Source organism: Martes martes, assembly GCF_963455335.1.
Source record: "Martes martes genome assembly, chromosome: 5".
In the NCBI taxonomy this organism is placed as follows: Eukaryota; Metazoa; Chordata; class Mammalia; order Carnivora; family Mustelidae; genus Martes; species Martes martes.
The window spans coordinates 25,946,171-25,965,611 of record NC_137892.1 but is presented as its reverse complement, the minus strand read 5'-3'; the positions used below and the strand labels follow the sequence as shown (position 1 = coordinate 25,965,611).

The window sequence follows — 19,441 nt, the reverse complement described above, 5'->3', positions numbered from 1 at the left end:
TGAAAGAATTTGCAAACACCAAACCAGCTCTACAGGAAATATTGAAAGGGGTCCTCTAAGCAAAGAGAGACCCTAAAAGTAGTAGATCAGAAAGAAACAGAGACAATATACAGTACCAGTCACCTTACAGGCAATATAATGGCACTAAATTCATATCTCTCAATAGTTACCCTGAATGTTAATGGGCTAAATGTCCCAATCAAAAGACACAGGGTATCAGAATGGATAAAAAAACAAAACCCATCAATATGCTGCCTACAAGAAACTCATCTTAGACCCGAAGACACCTCCAGATTTAAAGTGAGGGGATGGAAAACAATGTACCGAAGTTACAATGTACAATGTACCAATGTACCAATGTACCAAACAATGTACCAATGTACCAGACCCAAAGTTACCTCCAGATTGAAAATGAAGGGGTGGAGAATCATTTATCATGGTAATGGACATCAGAAGAAAGCTGAGGTGGCAATCCTTATATCGCATCAATTAGATTTTAAGCCAAACACTATATAATAAGAGATGAGGAAGGACACTATATCATACTCAAAGGGTCTGTCCAAAAAGAAGACCTAATAATTTTAAATACCTATGCCCCTAACATGGGAGCAGCCAACTATATAAACCAATTAATAACAAAATCAAAGAAATACATGAACAATAATACAATAATAGCAGGGGACTTTAACACTCCCCTCATTGAAATGGACAGATCATCTAAGCAAAAGATCAACAAGGAAATAAAGGCCTTAAATGACACACTGGACCAGATGGACATCACAGATATATTCAGAACATTCCATCCCAAAGCAACAGAATATACATTCTTCTCTAGTGCACATGGAACATTCTCCAGAATAGACCACATCCTGGGTCATAAATCAGGTCTCAACCGGTATCAAAAGATTGGGATCATTCCCTGCATATTTTCAGACCACAACGCTCTGAAGCTAGAACTCAATCACAAGAGGAAATTTGGAAAGAACGCAAATACATGGAGACTAAACAGCATCCTTCTAAAAAATGAATGGGTCAACCAGGAAATTAAAGAAGAGTGAAAAAATTCATGGAAACAAATGATAATGAAAACACAACAGTTCAAAATCTGTGGGACACAACAAAGGCAGTCCTGAGAGGAAAATATATAGCGGTACAAGCCTTTCTCAAGAAACAAGAAAGGTCTCAAGTACACAACCGAACCCTACACCTAAAGGAGCTGGAGAAAGAACAACAAAGAAAGCCTCAACCCAGAAGAGAAATCATAAAGATCAGAGCAGAAATCAATGAAATAGAAACTAAAATAACAATAGAACAAATCAATGAAACTAGGAGCTGGTTCTTTGAAAGAATTAATAAGATTGACAAACCCCTGGCCAGACTTATCAAAAAGAAAATAGAAAGGACCCAAATAAATAAAATCATGAATGAAAGAGGAGAGATCACAACCAACACCAAAGAAATACAAACAATTATAAGAACGCACTACGAGCAACTCTATGCCAACGAATTCGACAATCTCGAAGAAATGGATGCATTTCTAGAGACATATAAACTACCACAACTGAACCAGGAAGAAATAGAAAGCCTGAACAGACCCATAACCAGTAAGGAGATTGAAACAGTCATCAAAAATCTCCAAATAAACAGAAGTCCAGGGCCAGACGGCTTCCCGGGGGAATTCTACCAAACACTTAAAGAAGAACTAATTCCTATTCTCCTGAAACTGTTCCAAAAAATAGAAATGGAAGGAAAACTTCCAAACTCATTTTATGAGGCCAGCATCACCTTGATCCCAAAACCAGACAAGGATCCCATCAAAAAAGAGAATTACAGACCAATATCCTTGATGAACACAGATGCGAAAATTCTCACCAAAATACTAGCCAATAGGATCCAACAGTACGTTAAAAGGATTATTCACCACGACCAAGTGGGATTTATTCCAGGGCTGCAAGGTTGGCTCAACATCCGCAAATCAGTCAATGTGATACAATACATTAATAAAAGAAGAACAAGAACCATATGGTACTCTCCATAGATGCCGAAAAAGCATTTGACAGAGTGCAGCATCCCTTCCTGATTAAAACTCTTCAAAGTGTAGGGATAGAGGGCACATACCTCAATATTATCAAAGCCATCTATGAAAAACCCACTGCAAATATCATTCTCAATGGAGAAAAACTGAAAGCTTTTCCGCTAAGGTCAGGAACACGGCAGGGATGTCCGTTATCGCCACTGCTATTCAACATAGTACTAGAAGTCCTCGCCTCAGCAATCAGACAACAAAAAGAAATTAAAGGCATCCAAATTGGCAAAGAAGAAGTCAAACTATCACTCTTTGCGGATGATATGATACTACATGTGGAAAACCCAAAAGGCTCCACTCCAAAACTGCTAGAACTTGTACAGAAATTCAGTAAAGTGTCAGGATATAAAGTCAATGCACAGAAATCAGTTGCATTATTTTACACTAACAACAAGACAGAAGAAAGAGAAATTAAGGAGTCAATCCCATTTACAATTGCACCGAAAACCATAAGATACCTAGGAATAAACCTAACCAAAGAGGCAAAGAATCTATACTCAGAAAACTATAAAGTACTCATTAAAGAAATTGAGGAAGACACAAAGAAATGGAAAAATGTTCCATGCTTAAGGATTGGAAGAACAAATACTGTGAAAATGTCTATTCTACCTAAAGCAATCTACACATTTAATGCAATCCCTATTAAAATCCCATCCAGTTTTTTCAAAGAAATAGAACAAATAACCCTAAAATTTATATGGAATCAGAAAAGACCTCGAATAGCCAAGGGAATATTGAAAAAGAAAGCCAAAGTTGGTGGCATCACAATTCCATACCTCAAGCTCTATTACAAAGCTGTCATCATCAAGACAGTATGGTACTGGCACAAAAAGAGACACATAGATCAATGGAACAGAATAGAGAGCCCAGAAATAGACCCTCAACTCTATGGTCAACTAATCTTCAACAAAGCAGGAAGGAATGTCCAATGGAAAAAAGACAGCCTCTTCAACAAATGGTGCTGGGAAAATTGGACAGCCACATGCAGAAAAAGGAAATTGGACCATTTCCTTACACCACACACGAAAATACTCAAAATGGATGAAGGACCTCAATGTGAGACAGGAATCCATCAAAATCCTTGATGAGAACACAGGCAGCAACGTCTTTGACCTCAACTGCAGCAACTTCTTCCTAGGAACATCGCCAAAGACAACAGAAGCAAGGGCAAAAATGAACTATTGGGATTTCATCAAGATCAAAAGCTTTTGCACAGCAAAGGAAACAGTTAACAAAACCAAAAGACAACTGACAGAATGAGAGAAGATATTTGCAAACGACATATCAGATAAAGGGCTAGTATCCGAAATCTATAAAGAGCTTAGCAAACTCAACACCCAAAGAACAAATAATCCAGTCAAGAAATGGGCAGAGGACATGAACAGACATTTCTGCAAAGAAGACATCCAGACAGCCAATAGACACATGAAAAAGTGCTCCACATCACTTGGCGTCAGGGAAATACAAATCAAAACCACAATGAGATACCACCTCACACCAGTCCGAATGGCTAAAATTAACAAGTCAGGAAATGACAGATGCTGGTGAGGATGCAGAGAAAGGGGAACCCTCCTACACTGTTGGTGGGAATGCAAGCTGGTACAGCCACTCTGGAAAACAGTGTGGACGTTCCTCAAAAAACTGAACATAGAGCTACCCTATGACCCAGCGATTGCACTACTGGGTATATATCCTAAAGATACAAACGTGGTGCTCCTAAGGGGCACGTGCACCTGAATGTTTATAGCAGCAATGTCCACAATAGCCGAACTATGGAAAGAACCTAGATGTCCATCAACAGAGGAATGGATAAAGAAGAGGTGGTATATATACACAATGGAATACTATGCAGCCATCAAAAGAAATGAAATCTTGCCATTTGCGACAACGTGGATGGAACTACAAGGTATTATGCTTCGCAAAATAAGTCAATTGGAGAAAGACAACTATCATATGATCTCCCTGATATGAGGAAGTGGAGATGCAATGTGGGGGGTTTGGGGGATAGGAAAAGAAAAAATGAAAGAAGATGGGATTGGGAGGGAGACAAACCATGAAAGACTCAATCTCAAAAAACAGACTGAGGGTTGCTGGGGGGAGGGGGGACGGGAGAGGGTGGTGGGGATATGGACATTGGGGAGGGTATGTGCTATGATGAGTTCTGTGAAATGTGTAAACCTGGCGATTCACAGACCTGTACCCCTGGGGATAAAAATACATTATATGTTTATTTAAAAAATTAAAATTTTTTTTTAAAAAAAGAGTCTCTTATGGTTTATCTCCCTCCCGATCCCATCTTGTTTTATTTCTTTCCTACCCCCCAAACAACCCACATTGCATCTCCACTTCCTCATATCAGGGAGATCATATGATATGATCTTTGTCTTTCTCCGACTGACTTATTTCGCTAAGCATAATACCCTCTAGTTCCATCCACATCATCGCAAATGGCAAGATTTCATTTCTTTTGATGGCTGCATAGTATTCCATTGTATATATATACCACCTCTTCTTTATCCATTCATCTGTGATGGACATCTAGGTTCTTTCCATAGTTCGGCTATTGTGGACATTGCTGCTATAAACATTCGGGTGCACGTGCCCCTTCGGATCACTGCGTTTGTATCTTTAGGGTAAATACCCAGTACTGCAATTGCTGGATTATAGGGTAGCTTTATTTTCAACTTTTTGAGGAACCTCCATGCTGTTTTCCAGAGTGGCTGTACCAGCTTGCATTCCCACCAACAGTGTAGGAGGGTTCCCCTTTCTCCGCATCCTCACCAGCATCTGTCATTTCCTGACTTGTTAATTTTAGCCATTCTGACTGGTGTGAGGTGGTATCTCACTGATGTTTTGATTTGTATTTCCCTGATGCCGAGTGATGTGGAGCATTTTTTCATGTGTCTGTTAGGCCTTTAGTTTTTGATGTCACTTAATCCCCACCATAATTCTCGAAGTTTGATAAGGTGGCTACTAACAGTGCAAGAGATCACATGGTTGGGCAGCATAGCCGGGACTGGAAGCCCAACCTGACTTGGAAGGCAGTGTGTTTTTCCCACCACTGTTCCCCTTTCAGCTGTGAGGATCACTCAGGGCTTGGAAACACAGACTCTGTCATCAGGCCCTGGGAACCTAAGAGTCATCTTTACCAGCCACTGTGTAATAGCAGCACAGGCAAGAAATCATGCCCATCTTAAAGGATTTTGATTTCAACGACTCAAAGGTGCTACTTCACCAGTTCAAGAACTGTAAAGTTTCTGCCTTTCTAATGGTCAAGAGAGGTTCTTCCTGCTGGACCACTTGAGCCATCTTTCTGCTCATGCCCTCAAGAGAAAACTTAAGACTCGGAATCCTACCTATGACTCACCTACTGAGAAAAGTCCAAAACAATTCCAGTGCCAACATTCACAGGCGTGTAAAACCATTTCCTGTAATATGTAATTTACACAACACTGGACATACATCCCATGTTGAAACTATCAGCCAAAGGCTGACCAGTTCTTATACCCAGACTGCAATCTCCCACAATTCTTTCTATTATGGGATATAAAACACAGCAATCATATTAACATGAAGTCAGAGAATATCTTTTGTGATGCTTGGCCAAGGGACTTCCCTTGGCCAATGAAACGGGAGTGGCAGTGGCATGCTAAGAAGAGACTTAGGAGCCATCGTGGATCCACTGGTTTCCTTCCTCCGTCCCAAGAACAACAATGTCCCAGATAGAAGCTGCTCCTTTAGCTGGGATCCTGAAATTAGGAAGACACTGAGAGCAGAGACATAGTTGACTGGAGGCTAAAAGGCCACAAAAGCATGAAATATTTCTTTACTATTGTCAGACATTGAGATTTGTTTGTTAACCCAGCATAACCCCACATAAGGTGACTTACATGAGAAACAAACTACTCTACCCTTTTGGTCTTACTTCTTAAGGAACTCTGAGCTAGTCATAAAATTAGGAGGAATCACTTTTTCATAGACAAGATACTCTGATGTCATACCCTCCCAGGTTTATTTATTCCTCTACTTTTTCTTACTCATGTAAAAAATACACTGGGCAGAACAAAAATTAACAAAGAAGAAACAGTAGTGTGTGTGATACAAGCTAGAAGCAGGTATCTGAAAAGCTAAAACTAGGGGGTAGCAGTGGCCAGGGAGGAACACAACTTGCGGCTGGTCTAGAAAGTTCACTGGTAGGTCACAGAAAAAAAGCAGTAGAAAAAAATCCACCAAAAGCTAAGCCATTTCAACAGACTGACTTTTCCCTTAACCAAACGAAATCTGGCTCTTCAGCCAAGTATGACAAATGATTTTGCAAGCCCTTGACCAAACGAAATCTGGCTCTTCAGCCAAGTATGACAAATGATTTTTCAAGACACAGTACCTGTCCTGCTGGACTTCACCAGCACCTGCTGCAATGACAAAATAAAAAGACATGCAAGACCTCTTTCTCTTTTTGTTAGAATTTTAAAGTTCCTGTTCCGAATTTAATAAACTCAGCAGTAAGAGATTAATACAGGAAAACTGACCCACATGAACACACGATGCTGTAAAGTTTTTACAAAATAAGTTTATAAACTAAGATTATATCTTAATCCCACACAAAAAAAGGAATTTATTCGACCAATCTCAAAAGACACACCTGTCCCCACCCTCACCCCCTCCAAGAAGAGTCTATGTCAAACAACAAAAAAGGTCCAGTGAACAAAGTACCTTCTCTGCACAAGGAAATAGTCTAGGTCCTTTAGGAGATACAGAAGATAAAACAGAGTCCTTACCCGCACAGAACTGAACAGAAAAAAAAGGTAACTAAATCAAAAGGTATAGGGTAAAAATATTAAGCAGCAGCAACAGAATTAAGAGAAAAAACAGGAACAACATGGGACCATAGATCTTGACAATGAAGTATCTTGCGAAAATCTGGCAAAAGGGGCCTGAACGGAGTCCACGCCCTCTGGCTAAATACCACAATATCAAAACTGGTGCTTGCCACAAGGAGCAGAGATATGCCTTTAAACAAGGAACATCCAAAGATTCTATGTCCCTTACATAAAGATAAGCTACATATCCACCCGAGGGAGAAGAGTATAATTAAAGGTCCTGCTTGCGTGTTCTTTATGTAGAAAACCAGGGTGCCTGCTTACCCTTTGGTTATATGTCTCCAAACACAAATTGGGGGAAATTTATCTCTCTCTGTGCCTTAGTAAGAGGTAGAAAAACGGTCATTATTAAGCCCTTGTGGGCCAACAATTTTATCTCAACAAAGAGACTAGTAAATATTAGGCCCTATCGTCTGCTCTACCTACTATGTATCCTGCACTGAGCACTCGTTCAATTACTGCCCACCAAGGCTTGGCGGCAGACAAATCCACTGCCGTGTGCGTACTACATCATGCCAGACCAAAACATTTAAATTATTAAAACCTCCCACCTTGTGATCCTTCAATGCAGCATCTTCCAACCGATGACCATAATAAAATTCATCCAACTGTCCCTTCAACGAAAACTTTAAAAATGTGTTGGTAAAAGCTTCCCGAGGAAAAATTTTGATGAAAGAGATTTAAAAAGAAAAAAAAAGAAAAAAGAAACATACTTTGGATTCCCTTATTTTTATCAATATATTTATACTTAAAGGGATTCATTCTGCATCAGCCTCCTGTCTCAAAAAATTACAGCTCACAGTTTACCAAATTCAAGAATTTCCTTCTGTACAATGAATGGGTGACCACCTTATCAATTCTGTTCAGCTTCAGACTCTGCGGAACTAGTCTACTTTAAAAAAGTAAATTAGAAAGTCAGCCTCAAGGAGGAATACTTTTGCCAGCAGAAGAAATAATCAGGATGAAATCTGACCCTGACAAATGATTTCACATAAAGACAAAGGTGACTGACTTGTGAGGATGGTACTTTCAATTCCAGCTACTCGTTAAAAAGACAATTTTATCAACTTACCAACAACAGATGCTCCTCTTTCTGCAAAAGCCAGGGCATAGGATCGGCCCAGCCCTAAAAAAAAAACAAAGGCATCAAGAGAGTTGAACAAATGTTAGCAATTTTGGGGTCCATTCAAATCAACCCCTATTTTAAAGTAACTGGCAAGGGGCGCCTGGGTGGCTCAGTTGGTTAAGCCTCTGCCCTTTGGCTCAGATCATGATCTCAGGGTCCTGGGATCCAGCCCCGCATTGGGCTCTCTGCTCAGCAGGGAGCCTGCTTCCCCCTCTCTCTCTGCCTGCCTCTCTGCCTACTTGTGATCTCTCTCTCTCTCTGTCTAATAAATAAATAAATAATCTTTAAAGTAAGTGGCGAGCAATTAACTACATTATAATGATAGGACCTCTCCCCGTCTAGCTCACCCTCTTCTACTTACAGAGGTCAGAAAGCTTAAAACCATATTTTCCACCTATTCTGCCCACCATTTCCTACACCCCTATCCCACTGCTAGGAGGCTCCAAGGTTCCACCATTAAAGGCATTTCCACTTCTGGAAGGTGGAAATGAGGCAAGTTAGCTTATGGTAACTTCTGGCTGTCACCGCTGGTTAAGGAGCTGCTTTCTTAAATCTTCCCAGGTATTAAGAAACAGTGTGTGTAGTTCTTGATTGAGCTCCCTCTTGATCAAGCTCCAGCTGGGAGCTTCCACTCTTTGGAACCTTGGTACCGTGTGGCTATTTGGACTGTAGCAGTTCCAACAGCAGCCCCCGAGGTAGGAATTCCCTACTGAACCAGTTCTGATGGTTCCACAAGTCATTGCAAGACAAAGTGTCAAACACCCAACTGCGTGTGGTAGTTTTGTTTTTTTTTTTTTTAATTTTTTAATTTTATTTTTTTAAGTAGACTCCATGCCCAACATGGGGCTTGAAATCATGACCCTGAGATTACAAGTCACATGCTCCCCCCACTGAGCCAGCCAGGCATCCCCCAAATACCTGTATTAAATCCTTTCCTGCTTCAAATATCTAGTGATCTCTATATCCTGTACCGAACCTTGACTACACAATTACCAAACACAAAAAATATTTATTTCAGACTCAGAGGTACAAGGTGTAAATTTGTTATCCAAAATATATACATATACTTATATAGGTTTTAGAGGCACAGAGTATCTCAGGATAAATATGTATGAAATGTCAATTATGAGGTTACCTCTGGGAAACAGAACTGTGTAACTAGCAACCAAGGGTGGAAGGCTTACTTCTATATTATTTAAATCATTTTAACATATATATACATCTTTTTCATTTAAATTACCTGATAAATTTAATTAGTAGCTTAAATTTAATTTAAATTGATAAAGCAGCATACAAATAACAAATGAAGATTGCTAAAAGTATCAGGCTCTTCTAAAAAGAACCCAAAAATATAAAGCTTTCCAAAACTGAAAGATATCACCAAATAATTTACTTTAGAAGTTAATTCACTTTGAATGGGTAACAGACACTAAAGGGAGGGTGTCTGTTAAGTGTCTGCCTTCGGCTCAGGTCATGATCCTGGAGTCCTGGGATCGAGTCCCGCATCTGGGACTCGATTTATCTATGTACTTGGAGAAAGACCACGCACAAGCAAGGGGAGCAGCAGGCAGAGGGAGAAGCAGCTTCTCCGAGCCTGCTTCTCCCTCTGCCTGCTGCTCCCCTTGCTTGTGCGTGCTCTTTCTCCAAGTAAACAAATAAATCTTAAAAAAAAAAAAAAAAGGAAAGTCTTCAGCCAATACACATAACTTAAGTCCTCTCATATCTTATCAGATCAAGGCTGAAGCATGTGTTCTAAACATTGTGTATTTAAGGAAATCAAAGGCTTACGACCAGAATATCCTGGAATGCAAAATTAATGGCAACACAGTAGAAAATCATTGGATGAAAGGAATGGGGTGAGTTGCTGGTAGAGAGAGTGACCTAATTTAATAAGAGAATTGTCTCAACTTAAAATCAAGTTATATAGTTCTCTCAAAAGATAATGTAAATCATGCTCCTTTATCATCAAGGCCCGTATAAACTATACACAAATCTGCATATAAAATGAAAAGTGACAGTCTCCTTTCTTTTCCCTCCAACACCACTAACTCATTAACAGATTAGGAAGGACCCTTGCATGTTTTAATAGTGTTTATATAAACATTATTTGATACTTTATGTCCATTAGTCTGCCTCTCCAATTAAACTAGAACGTCCTTGATGGCTGAGACTGAATATGTCACGCTTTTGTATTTCCCACACCACCCAGCACAGCTTCAGAGTCAAAGGCACAAAAAGTTAAATCCAAGAGCCTCCATTTCGTCATAATCTCTTAATTCCCTCACATCTTCTTAATTCTTAATTCTCTTCTCACCCACACCTAAATTCACTGCCAATCACTCTTCTTCATTTCTCTCTTTTTTTATTTGACCTTAATTTCTTTAACACTGTCAAATCTCAGTTGACTCTTAACTCAAACTGCTCATTTAGGGTTAGATAGTTTACACTCCTAAGTTAACAACAAAGCCCCTGAAAATAGCTCCCTAGACTATTTCCCTTTCCAGCTTTACTCAGAATCTCCAGCTACTCACACACTTCTCACTTGTTCCAGATGCAACATCTGTGCTCTCAAAACCCTCTGAAATTCAAAATGACTGGACCTCCTTCCTTCTTCCATGGCCCAAATCCTCAACTTTCAAGTTACATTCCCAACAACCACTTCAGTCAATCAATAAATGGCTATTTTACCCTGTTATTCCCATTATACCACCAACCATGGCAAAATACTCCAACTGAAGTACTGTGCTTGGCTTGATAAGCACAGAGAACTGTGTGAACAATTCTAGAACTCTCCTTCCAGGTCTCCCAATAAACTAATCTGTATTTCAAGCTAAACAACAGCACCTGAATAGTGCAGATATATATATGTATTTTTTAAGATTTTATTTATTGACTTGAGAGACAGAGCACAAGCAGGGTGAGCAGCAGAGGGAGAGGGAGAAGTAGGGTCCCTGCTAAGCAGGGAGTCCGACTCAATCCCAGGACTCTGGTATCATAACCAAAGCCAAAGGCTGACACCCAGGTACCCTGATAAATTTCTCTTATCTGTAGAATAGGAGTGGGTTGGAGTCAGACTAATTCTCAGACCAGGCCCTGCAGGCATTCATGGACACCCTCCTGGGATGTTCAGCACTGACTCAGCTATATGGGTATGAATCTCTAAATGAGAAACCCAAGACCTCAAGGACAAGTCTCCGTGATAGGAATGCAACTTGATCTCTGTCTCCGTTTTTCAATGATGACCTAGGACAGTCTCAACTTCACTACAAAATTATTTATCTCCCTCAGATTAGCAAGAGTTGGTGAACCATAATCCAGGCAAGGGAAAGTCTGCAGGGCTCTATAAACAGGAGGTACTAAGTCCATTATTGTCTACTCACAACTCATTAATGATTCACAAAATCAGTTTAGGAGGTTGCAATGTGCATTTACTTAGTGAAATAGAAAATTTTAGAGGGCACTTCATTTACCATGTATCATGTCATGAATGGTGTACGGGTGTCCTGGGTCATGGTGCAAAAGGTATTTCAAACCGCAAATCACTCACTATTTAAACAGGCTTAGAACATTTAATGCATCACTTAATTATTTCCATGAAAGGCAAAGTGTAAACAAAATGCTCTCCAGGGGAACCTGGGCGGCTCAACTGGTTAAGCAACCAACTCTTGATCTCAGCTCAGGTCTCAATCTCAGGGTCATCAGCTCAAGCCCAGCACTGGGCTCCAAGCCGGGCATGGAGCCTACTTTAAAAAAAAAAAAAAGAAAGGAAGGAAGGAAGGAAGAAAGAAAGAAGGTTTTCCAAAAACATATGATCATTTTAGGATGAATATAGCTATGGGTATAAAATTCTTGGCCACCAATTAAGACTAAAAGCATCTTGGGAATGGGGGCATTAGAACCTATCAACAAAGATGTAAAGATACAAATGGATTAACTGACAATTCCACTGTTGTGACTTTTAATACACAATTTAAATTAATTAGGTCTATTCTAGATATAAGGTACCAGCCGTGGGAATCAAAGGCAAAGAAGGTCAAGATCCCAACACCTGGGGGTTAGAGAGGTCACCTGCTGGTGGGAAATAGCATAAAATCACATAGCAGAACACCACCATGGGTATGAGCGGTTTTCCTCTCCCCCCCTCCTTCAAGAATAGGGTTTTTTCACCTAACAAATCTCCATTCTGATCTGGTCCACTCCAGAAATATGCCCCCCCCCCCCAGTTTCTATTGTTCCTATCCCACGCCCACCCTAACACCTGCCTGACTCCGGCAGGCATTCTGAGTTTACAACTCGCACCAAGAGTTCAGCCAGTCCACTACAGTGTTTGGCTTGATAAGCATACAAACTCCAACGAGAAGACTCTCCTCAGACACCCCCTCTCTAAAGAAGAACCTCTCAAGGGCTTAGAACTATCTGAAAGAGGAAGAGAAACACTGCACAGCTGACTTTTCAAAGGCAAGGGGCTGCCATCCCTCCTCCTCTGGGGGTGACTCCTGTCGCGTCCGGCTTTTCCACAGCCTTCCGAGGACTCGACAAGAGGCCTAAGACAGGCGAGAAGAGAGGCGACCGAGCAACAATGAGAACTTTTATCGAGTCCTGACAACCGCAGCGCAGCCCGGCCCCTCTCTTGCAGGACCCCCGGGGGCCTCGGGAAGCTGCACGGGACTCTGCGACTGGGGGTTTCTGGACTCAACGCCGGCCAGGCCCACCTCTTCCTCCTCGGCAGAGTCGGCACCTCGAGAACGGCCGTTACCCGTCCTCCCACCCGGCCCACCGGTCCCCTAGCTGGTTCTTCACACCGCCTTCCCCCCCACCGCCGCCCCAACACCGCCCGCAGCCCCGGCGCCGGGACTGCAGCTGCGGCTGCGCGTGAAGCCCGGGACGAGAAGAGGGGCTCCGGGCGCGAAGGCTAGGCGGGCGTCCGCTCTCCGGCTTTCGCGTGCTCACCTCCCCCCGCGCCGGTGACCAGTGCCACCCGCCCGTCGAAACGCAGCAGCGAGGCCATGAGTGCGACACAGACACACAAGCCGAATCGCTGCAGGTCCCCCTGCGACACGCCAAGGAAAGATGGAATGGAAGGGGAGGGGCGGGCGTGACCTGAGGCCTTCAGGGAAGGAAACTTCCAAGTGCGCCTGCGCGGGAATCCCTTGGAACTCTGGGAACTGTAGTCCAGTGGGAAATGTAGTCCAGGGGCTCTGAGAGCCTCTTCAAGAGGGTTTGACTTCAAAGGGCCACTTTCGCTGTTAGAAGTAATGGGATCCTCGAGGACCTGTGTGGTAAATGGCTGACAGGGCACCAAACGTACATCCATTCTCCTATCATTTTGTCATTCATTCAACAAGTGTTTTCTGGACTTAGGCGCTAGCCTAGAGAAATAGGACGCAGCCCCTATCCTTAAATAACTTGCAGGCATAGACCTGAAGGAAAAAAAGGCACCCTTTACCAATGAGTAAAGATTTGTTAGAATGTAACCCCTGAATCTCGTGCATGAAAATCATCCAAGAACTGTTAAAAACAGAGTCATGAACCCTCACACTGACCTCCCAATAGAATCTCTGGGGACCAAAAAAAAGGGGGGGGGGGCTTTTAACAAGTGCTTCTAAATGATCTTTGCTTTTTAATATTGAGAAAAGTCATATGTTGTATTTCATTCATTTAACAATTATTAAGCATCTATGGGTGGAAGGCACAAGTTTCCAGATGAATAAGTTCCTCCAGAGCTCTTCAAAGTTAAACCTTTCATAACCTTTATAACCTTCATATAACAATGCAGCATGATTGAACATATGATAAATCTGCACAGGTCTGCTAATCGTGATGTGTAGAACAAAGGGAAAAGAAATGTAGAAAAATTATATCTCCTTACAACTTGCAGCCCACTGACAAATACTGGAGGCAGGCTGAGTGACCTTGCTCAAGGAACTCAGTTGCTTTAGTGTTAGTACTTGGCTAGGGGCAATTGCACTGCGGGGTATTAACCCAAATGTTACAAAAATACACATTGGAAGGAGTGTATACACCCTGATGTTTATAGCAGCATTCTCAACAATAGCCAAACTATGGAAAGAGCCCAAATACCCAAATACACACACACACACACACACACACAATGGAATAGGACTCAGCCATCAAAAAGAATGAAATCTTGCCATTCGCAATGATGTGAATGTAGCTAGAGTATATTAAGCTAAGTGAAATAAGTCAGAGAAAGACAAATACCACAGGATTTCACTCATACGTGAAATTTAACGTAAATTATTCATACGTGAAATTTAAATTAAAGAAAGAGAGGGAAACAAATCTTGAGAGACTCTTAACTATAAAGAACAAACTGAGGGTAGATGGTGGGAGGTGGGTGGGGGGTGCATTAGAGGGGTGATGGGTATTAAGGAGGGCACTTGGTAGGAAGAGCACTGGGTGTTGTGTGTAAATGATAAGCCACTGAACTCTACTCCTGAAACCAATATTAAACTGTGTGTCAACTAACTAGAATTTAAGTTTAAAAAATAAAAATATAAATACAAAAATAAAAATACTTGGCTAGAGGCACAAAGCAAACTTAGCTTGACATTAGCCCAACCTCCAGAATCCTGTAAGTCTTCTTTAACATATAAAAATCCCTTTGGAAACTTCCTTTACCTATACCCCCATCCTCAAAATATGTGTTAGCAATCATCCTTCCAACATATTGCCCATTTATGTACATCTGAAAGGTGTCACAAACCTTATCTTAACAAGAGCTAGCCCCTCAAGGTCCTGGAAGCCTTGCTTCCAAATTCCTCAGACACTTACCTTATCCGTCACCCCACTAAGTAAAAAGTGTATAATCAGTCACTCCTCACAATCCCAGGGCAGCTCTTTCTGCCCATGGGTCCTGTCCCCATTGTAGAGGCCACTTTAAGGCCAACAGTCTTGAGTGATGGAATGCAGAAAGGGCCATAGCAACCATCAGGCTGAATACGGACAGGCCCCTCAGGAGACCCATCTCAAAAATATCCATAAGCCCTAACTAACCAATAGGCTACTTACAACTAGGCACCGTTTCCAAAAAAGGGAAGATCCCGAACCTCCTCATCTTCCTCCTTTAAAAAAATGGCACCCACCCACTACCTCCTTGAAGACAGCCATTCCCTTGCAGTGTATTCAGTAAACTTCTATTGCCTTTGTTCTGCCTCAGGTGAATACAGCAGACCACTAGCCTCCACCAGATCAGTAGCCCCACATTTGGGGGCCCCCTTCTGATTGAGAGACACCCCACTTTGGCACCGCAACTGTGCTTTAATAAAACCACCTTTTTGCACTGAAAACATCTCAAGAATTCTTTCTTGATCGTTTGCTCCAGGACCCCACACCCAAAACATCACATCAATAGTACCAAAATAAAGGGCCGCTAGCCCTGCTGGGAAAAAGGAAAATGTTCAAAGGCGATGAAAACACAGAGAACCTTAAGAAATGAGCTCTGTAAATAAAGAGCATTACAGGAAATGCAAACACAAGCTAGATGAGGCTGAAGGGTGGGGGGAGGGGTAAAGCCGCAGAAATAACCACCCAGATCGTGTTTAGATGTTTTAATTGAGTACTTCAAATGGTTTAAAGCAAGATGACTCGAGGCTGCACATTAACATCTCGGAAAGTACACTGTGCGCTGTTATTTGGTTGGTTTTTTTTTTGTTTGTTTTAAGATCTCAAAACAAAATTTAATTAGTCTTGCATTAATGTGACATGTTTGACTAGTTATGATGGGAGAGGTAAATAGGAATCAGCATCTTATCCCAACTGGACCTTCCACTTTCTGTTTTGTTTTGTTTGTTTTTTATTTTTTTTAATCTTTTTTATTAACATGCAATGTATTATTTGCCCCAGGGGTACAGGTCTGTGAATCGTCAGGTTTACACATTTCACAGCACTCACCATAGCACATACCTTCCCCAATGTCCATAACCCAACCACCCTCTTCCTACCCCTTTGCGCTGTTACTGAGGATCCATCACAAGTGAACAAGGCAAGCAAAAACCTAATGGGAAAATCTATGGAGCCTCCAGTAAGGCAGAGGAAAAATAGGAGAGGGAAAATCCGAAGATATTTTAGGAAATGGAGTCAGGTTTTTTGATTAATTGAATGTGAATGTGAAGCAGGAATCACAGAAATAAATAATAACCCCCTAACTGTGACTTGAGAATCTAGATTCTGGTGGGCCATTCATCAAAATAAGGAATAGTGGGAGAAGAGCGGCTTTGGAAGGGAGCACGACTCGGGGCCACCTGCCTTTGGGAAACTTAGTGACGCTGTGGCTGGAGTTGTGGACAGACAGCTGTAGTTCTAGAGCACCGAGTTTGGTTTCCTGGCCCAGGCAGAGTATGAGAGGTTTCTCTGGAACTCCAGCCTAAACCTCCAAAGAGCAGTCCTTTCTTTCACAGAAAGCTCACCTCTAAACCAGCCCCTTGATCTCTTAGACATTTGTCCAAGACTTGTGACGCTGGACCCCTGAATTCTGGTGCTCACTGAAACCCCGGAAGGCCAGCCACAAGGGCGCTGGACCCAAAGACTAAAAAAACAAAACAAACAAACAACAACAACAACAACAACAAAAACCCAGATGTTGGGGAGCCTGGGTGGTTCAGTGGGTTAAGCCTCTGCCTTCAGGTCATGATCTCGGGGTCCTGGGATCGAGCCCCGCATGGGGCTCTCTGCTCAGCAGGGAGCCTGCTTCCCCCTCTCTCTCTCTGCCTGCCTCTGCCTATTTGTGATCTCTCTCTCGGTCAAATAAATAAAATCTTAAAAACAAAACAAAACAAAACAAAAAACCCAGACGTTAAGAAGAGGGGGTTGCTTCCAGCGCTGAGACCGGAACCTCGCCCCGCCCCCGCGCCGCCTCCAACCAATGGGGACGTGGCGCCTGGAGGCGGAGCTCACTTCCGAGTCGCCCGAGGGCTCTGCTGCCGCCCCTCCTTCTGCTCTCTCCGGAGGCTCCTCCTGACTTAGACGCTGCTCTCTTCGGACCAGAGCTCTGTCAAACTTCTTTGCTTACTGGTCACGGGGAAGATCTGGCCTTCATCTGCAGGCATTTCGAGTCCAGGCTCCGATCAAGATGTGAAAGGGAGCCTGGAGCTCAACCAAATGGGACTCCTTAGGTTCAAGAGAGAGCGTGTGTGAGAACTCAGCAAATAGGGATCTCCACGTCCCTGCTCCCTACTCACGAAGGTTGGAATTAGGACGACTGAGCACAGCCCAGATTCCTCATACACTATCCCACAAGGAGGCCTAAGGAGAGGTGCATTGGCCCTTCAGGGCCCAGATCCCAATGGCTGGACATCTTTTCTGTCTTGTGTTGGAATCTTTCTGGTGTAATGCAATAACACTGCTCTTTTGTTAAAAAAAAAAAAAAAAAAGTACAAGGCAAAAAACGAAGTCTAGGTTCATGATTCCTACTTTTAGAAATGCAAGTGCAAAATCAACCCAGTTGTCACTGAAGATGTAGGGCTTTCAACCTAAGACTTGCAGCAGGAGAGAAAAGGAAGGGTTTCTCCGCCACTGCTGGGAAGCCAGTCCAACACGTCCAAGTCCAAGACTCACAACCGGCGCTCACTTGCCCCAGACCAGGGACAACAGGCACGGGGCTTGAGTAAATGCTAGTGCTTGGTACAGTGAGTCCCCAAATAAATACGTCCTGAATATGGGAGGTGGTACAGATTTAGGACATAAGTCTTGGAAGTAGAGCAAGATGTATAACTTAATACACTGCAAGAGTGATGCTAAATTAAGCATAGATTATTCTCTAGTTTTAATAATCTAAGCATAGATTATTCTCAAGTCTAGGACTTGCTCTCAAGTCCTCATTCTTAGGGGAGGGGAGGCAAAAAGGGACATTTAAACTTACCAGTTAATGACAACTCAGTCTGTTTTGGGGAAATGCAATCTTTCAAGGTCTCTCCCTCCTCCTTCTTGCCTAAATGTCACCTTGACATAGAGGAAAGGTTTGGCAGAGGAAGGTGTGGACCCTAAAGCCATATTGTCCTCTGCTTTCCATGTAGCTACTGATAAAGGGCATGTGCTTAGATATTCCTAGAATCTGCTGGGTGTTCTTTCTCACTCTGAACTATTTTAGCAACTTCTATGTAAGTCTAGATTTATAAACATGTATAGGCAAATAAAAAAGGATTCAAATAGAATTTTAAAACTATATATATATATATATATATATATATATATATTTATCTCTTCCATGCCAGCCAGGAGCCAAAAGAGACAAGAGTAGGACCTTCGGTTCCCCCATCCTATAAACCAAGGTCATTGCCGTTCTGCCACAGTTAATTACCCTCTGCTGATTCAAGGTCACTTGCACTGGCAGTGACTTCTCAGAGTCAGAATTACCCATTTCACGGCCTCATTTCTTCAAGCTCAGGCCCAGGATAGGAACAAGGGGGTGCTGGGTCCCTGAAGAACCCAGGCTAAGCACACCCCTCTCAGCTACCTTCCTCCTCTTTTTCCATCCTCTTCCCGGTAAGAATTCTACTTCAGCTTTCCTGCCACTCAAAACTCCTAAGTTTGTCCTGTTTGCTCCCACCTTACAAATTTCTCTTTTCTAAAGGAGACACTGAGCTTTATGGCTTATTCCTACTGGTATATGGAAGTGGGGGGAGCACACAGGGATATAATAGGGAAGTAAAAGGGGATCCTTTTTGCTGCCAGACTGAAGCCACTTCCTATTGGAGAATCCTTTTTTTTTTAAATTAAAGATTTTATTTACTTATTTGACAGAGAGAGAGCACAAGCAGGAGGAGCAGGCCAAGGGAGAAGCAGGCTCCCCACTGAACAGGGAGCCTGAGGACTCGATCCCAAGACCCTGGGATCATGATCTGAGCTGAAAGTAGCTGCTTAACCAACTGGACCACCCAGATGTCCCAACCTATTGGAGAATACCTCTAACAGCAATGAACAAGAGGACATATCTAGGCCCTCTTTCATATGGCCCCACTTAATATGTGCCCCCTAAAGAAGGAGGAATGGCTAACCTGATTGAATGGCCAAGGAGACATACACTAAACCACATTTACTAGTGGGTGAGGATACCAGGCTCTAAAGGCAGCAACCACACCCCATATTCCTTTCACTTCCTGCACCCACACAGAGGGTTCTCTTCTGCTTCCTCTCATCTATCGCATGGATCAGCGAGCCAGGCAAGACTGCTTCTCAGCAGGTCAGAGGCTCAGCTCGCTCCCTCCTGTCCTTTCTTTCCGAATATGGCACCTTGGTCTCCATGATCTCCTGAGTCACAGAGTTGCCAAAGTAGACTGCCTGGCATTAAGCATTAGGACAAACTACACTTTTTCATAACCTGTTTTATTT

The 19,441-nt window shown here is 42.5% G+C and overlaps 1 protein-coding gene across 1 annotated transcript in view; it reads right to left on the bottom strand.

Moving 5' to 3' along the window:
• Positions 1–13,170, bottom strand: part of HSD17B4 (hydroxysteroid 17-beta dehydrogenase 4) — a 104,687-nt gene extending 91,517 nt beyond the window's left edge. The window contains exons 1-2 of the mRNA XM_080804999.1: positions 13,043–13,170; positions 8,039–8,092 (exon numbers count right to left, since the gene is read on the bottom strand). Of these exons, the coding sequence (XP_080661125.1) occupies positions 8,039–8,092; positions 13,043–13,100 (112 nt within the window). The 5' untranslated portion in view covers positions 13,101–13,170. The remainder of the gene's footprint in view (positions 1–8,038; positions 8,093–13,042) is intronic.
• Between the last annotated feature and the right edge of the window lie 6,271 nt (positions 13,171–19,441).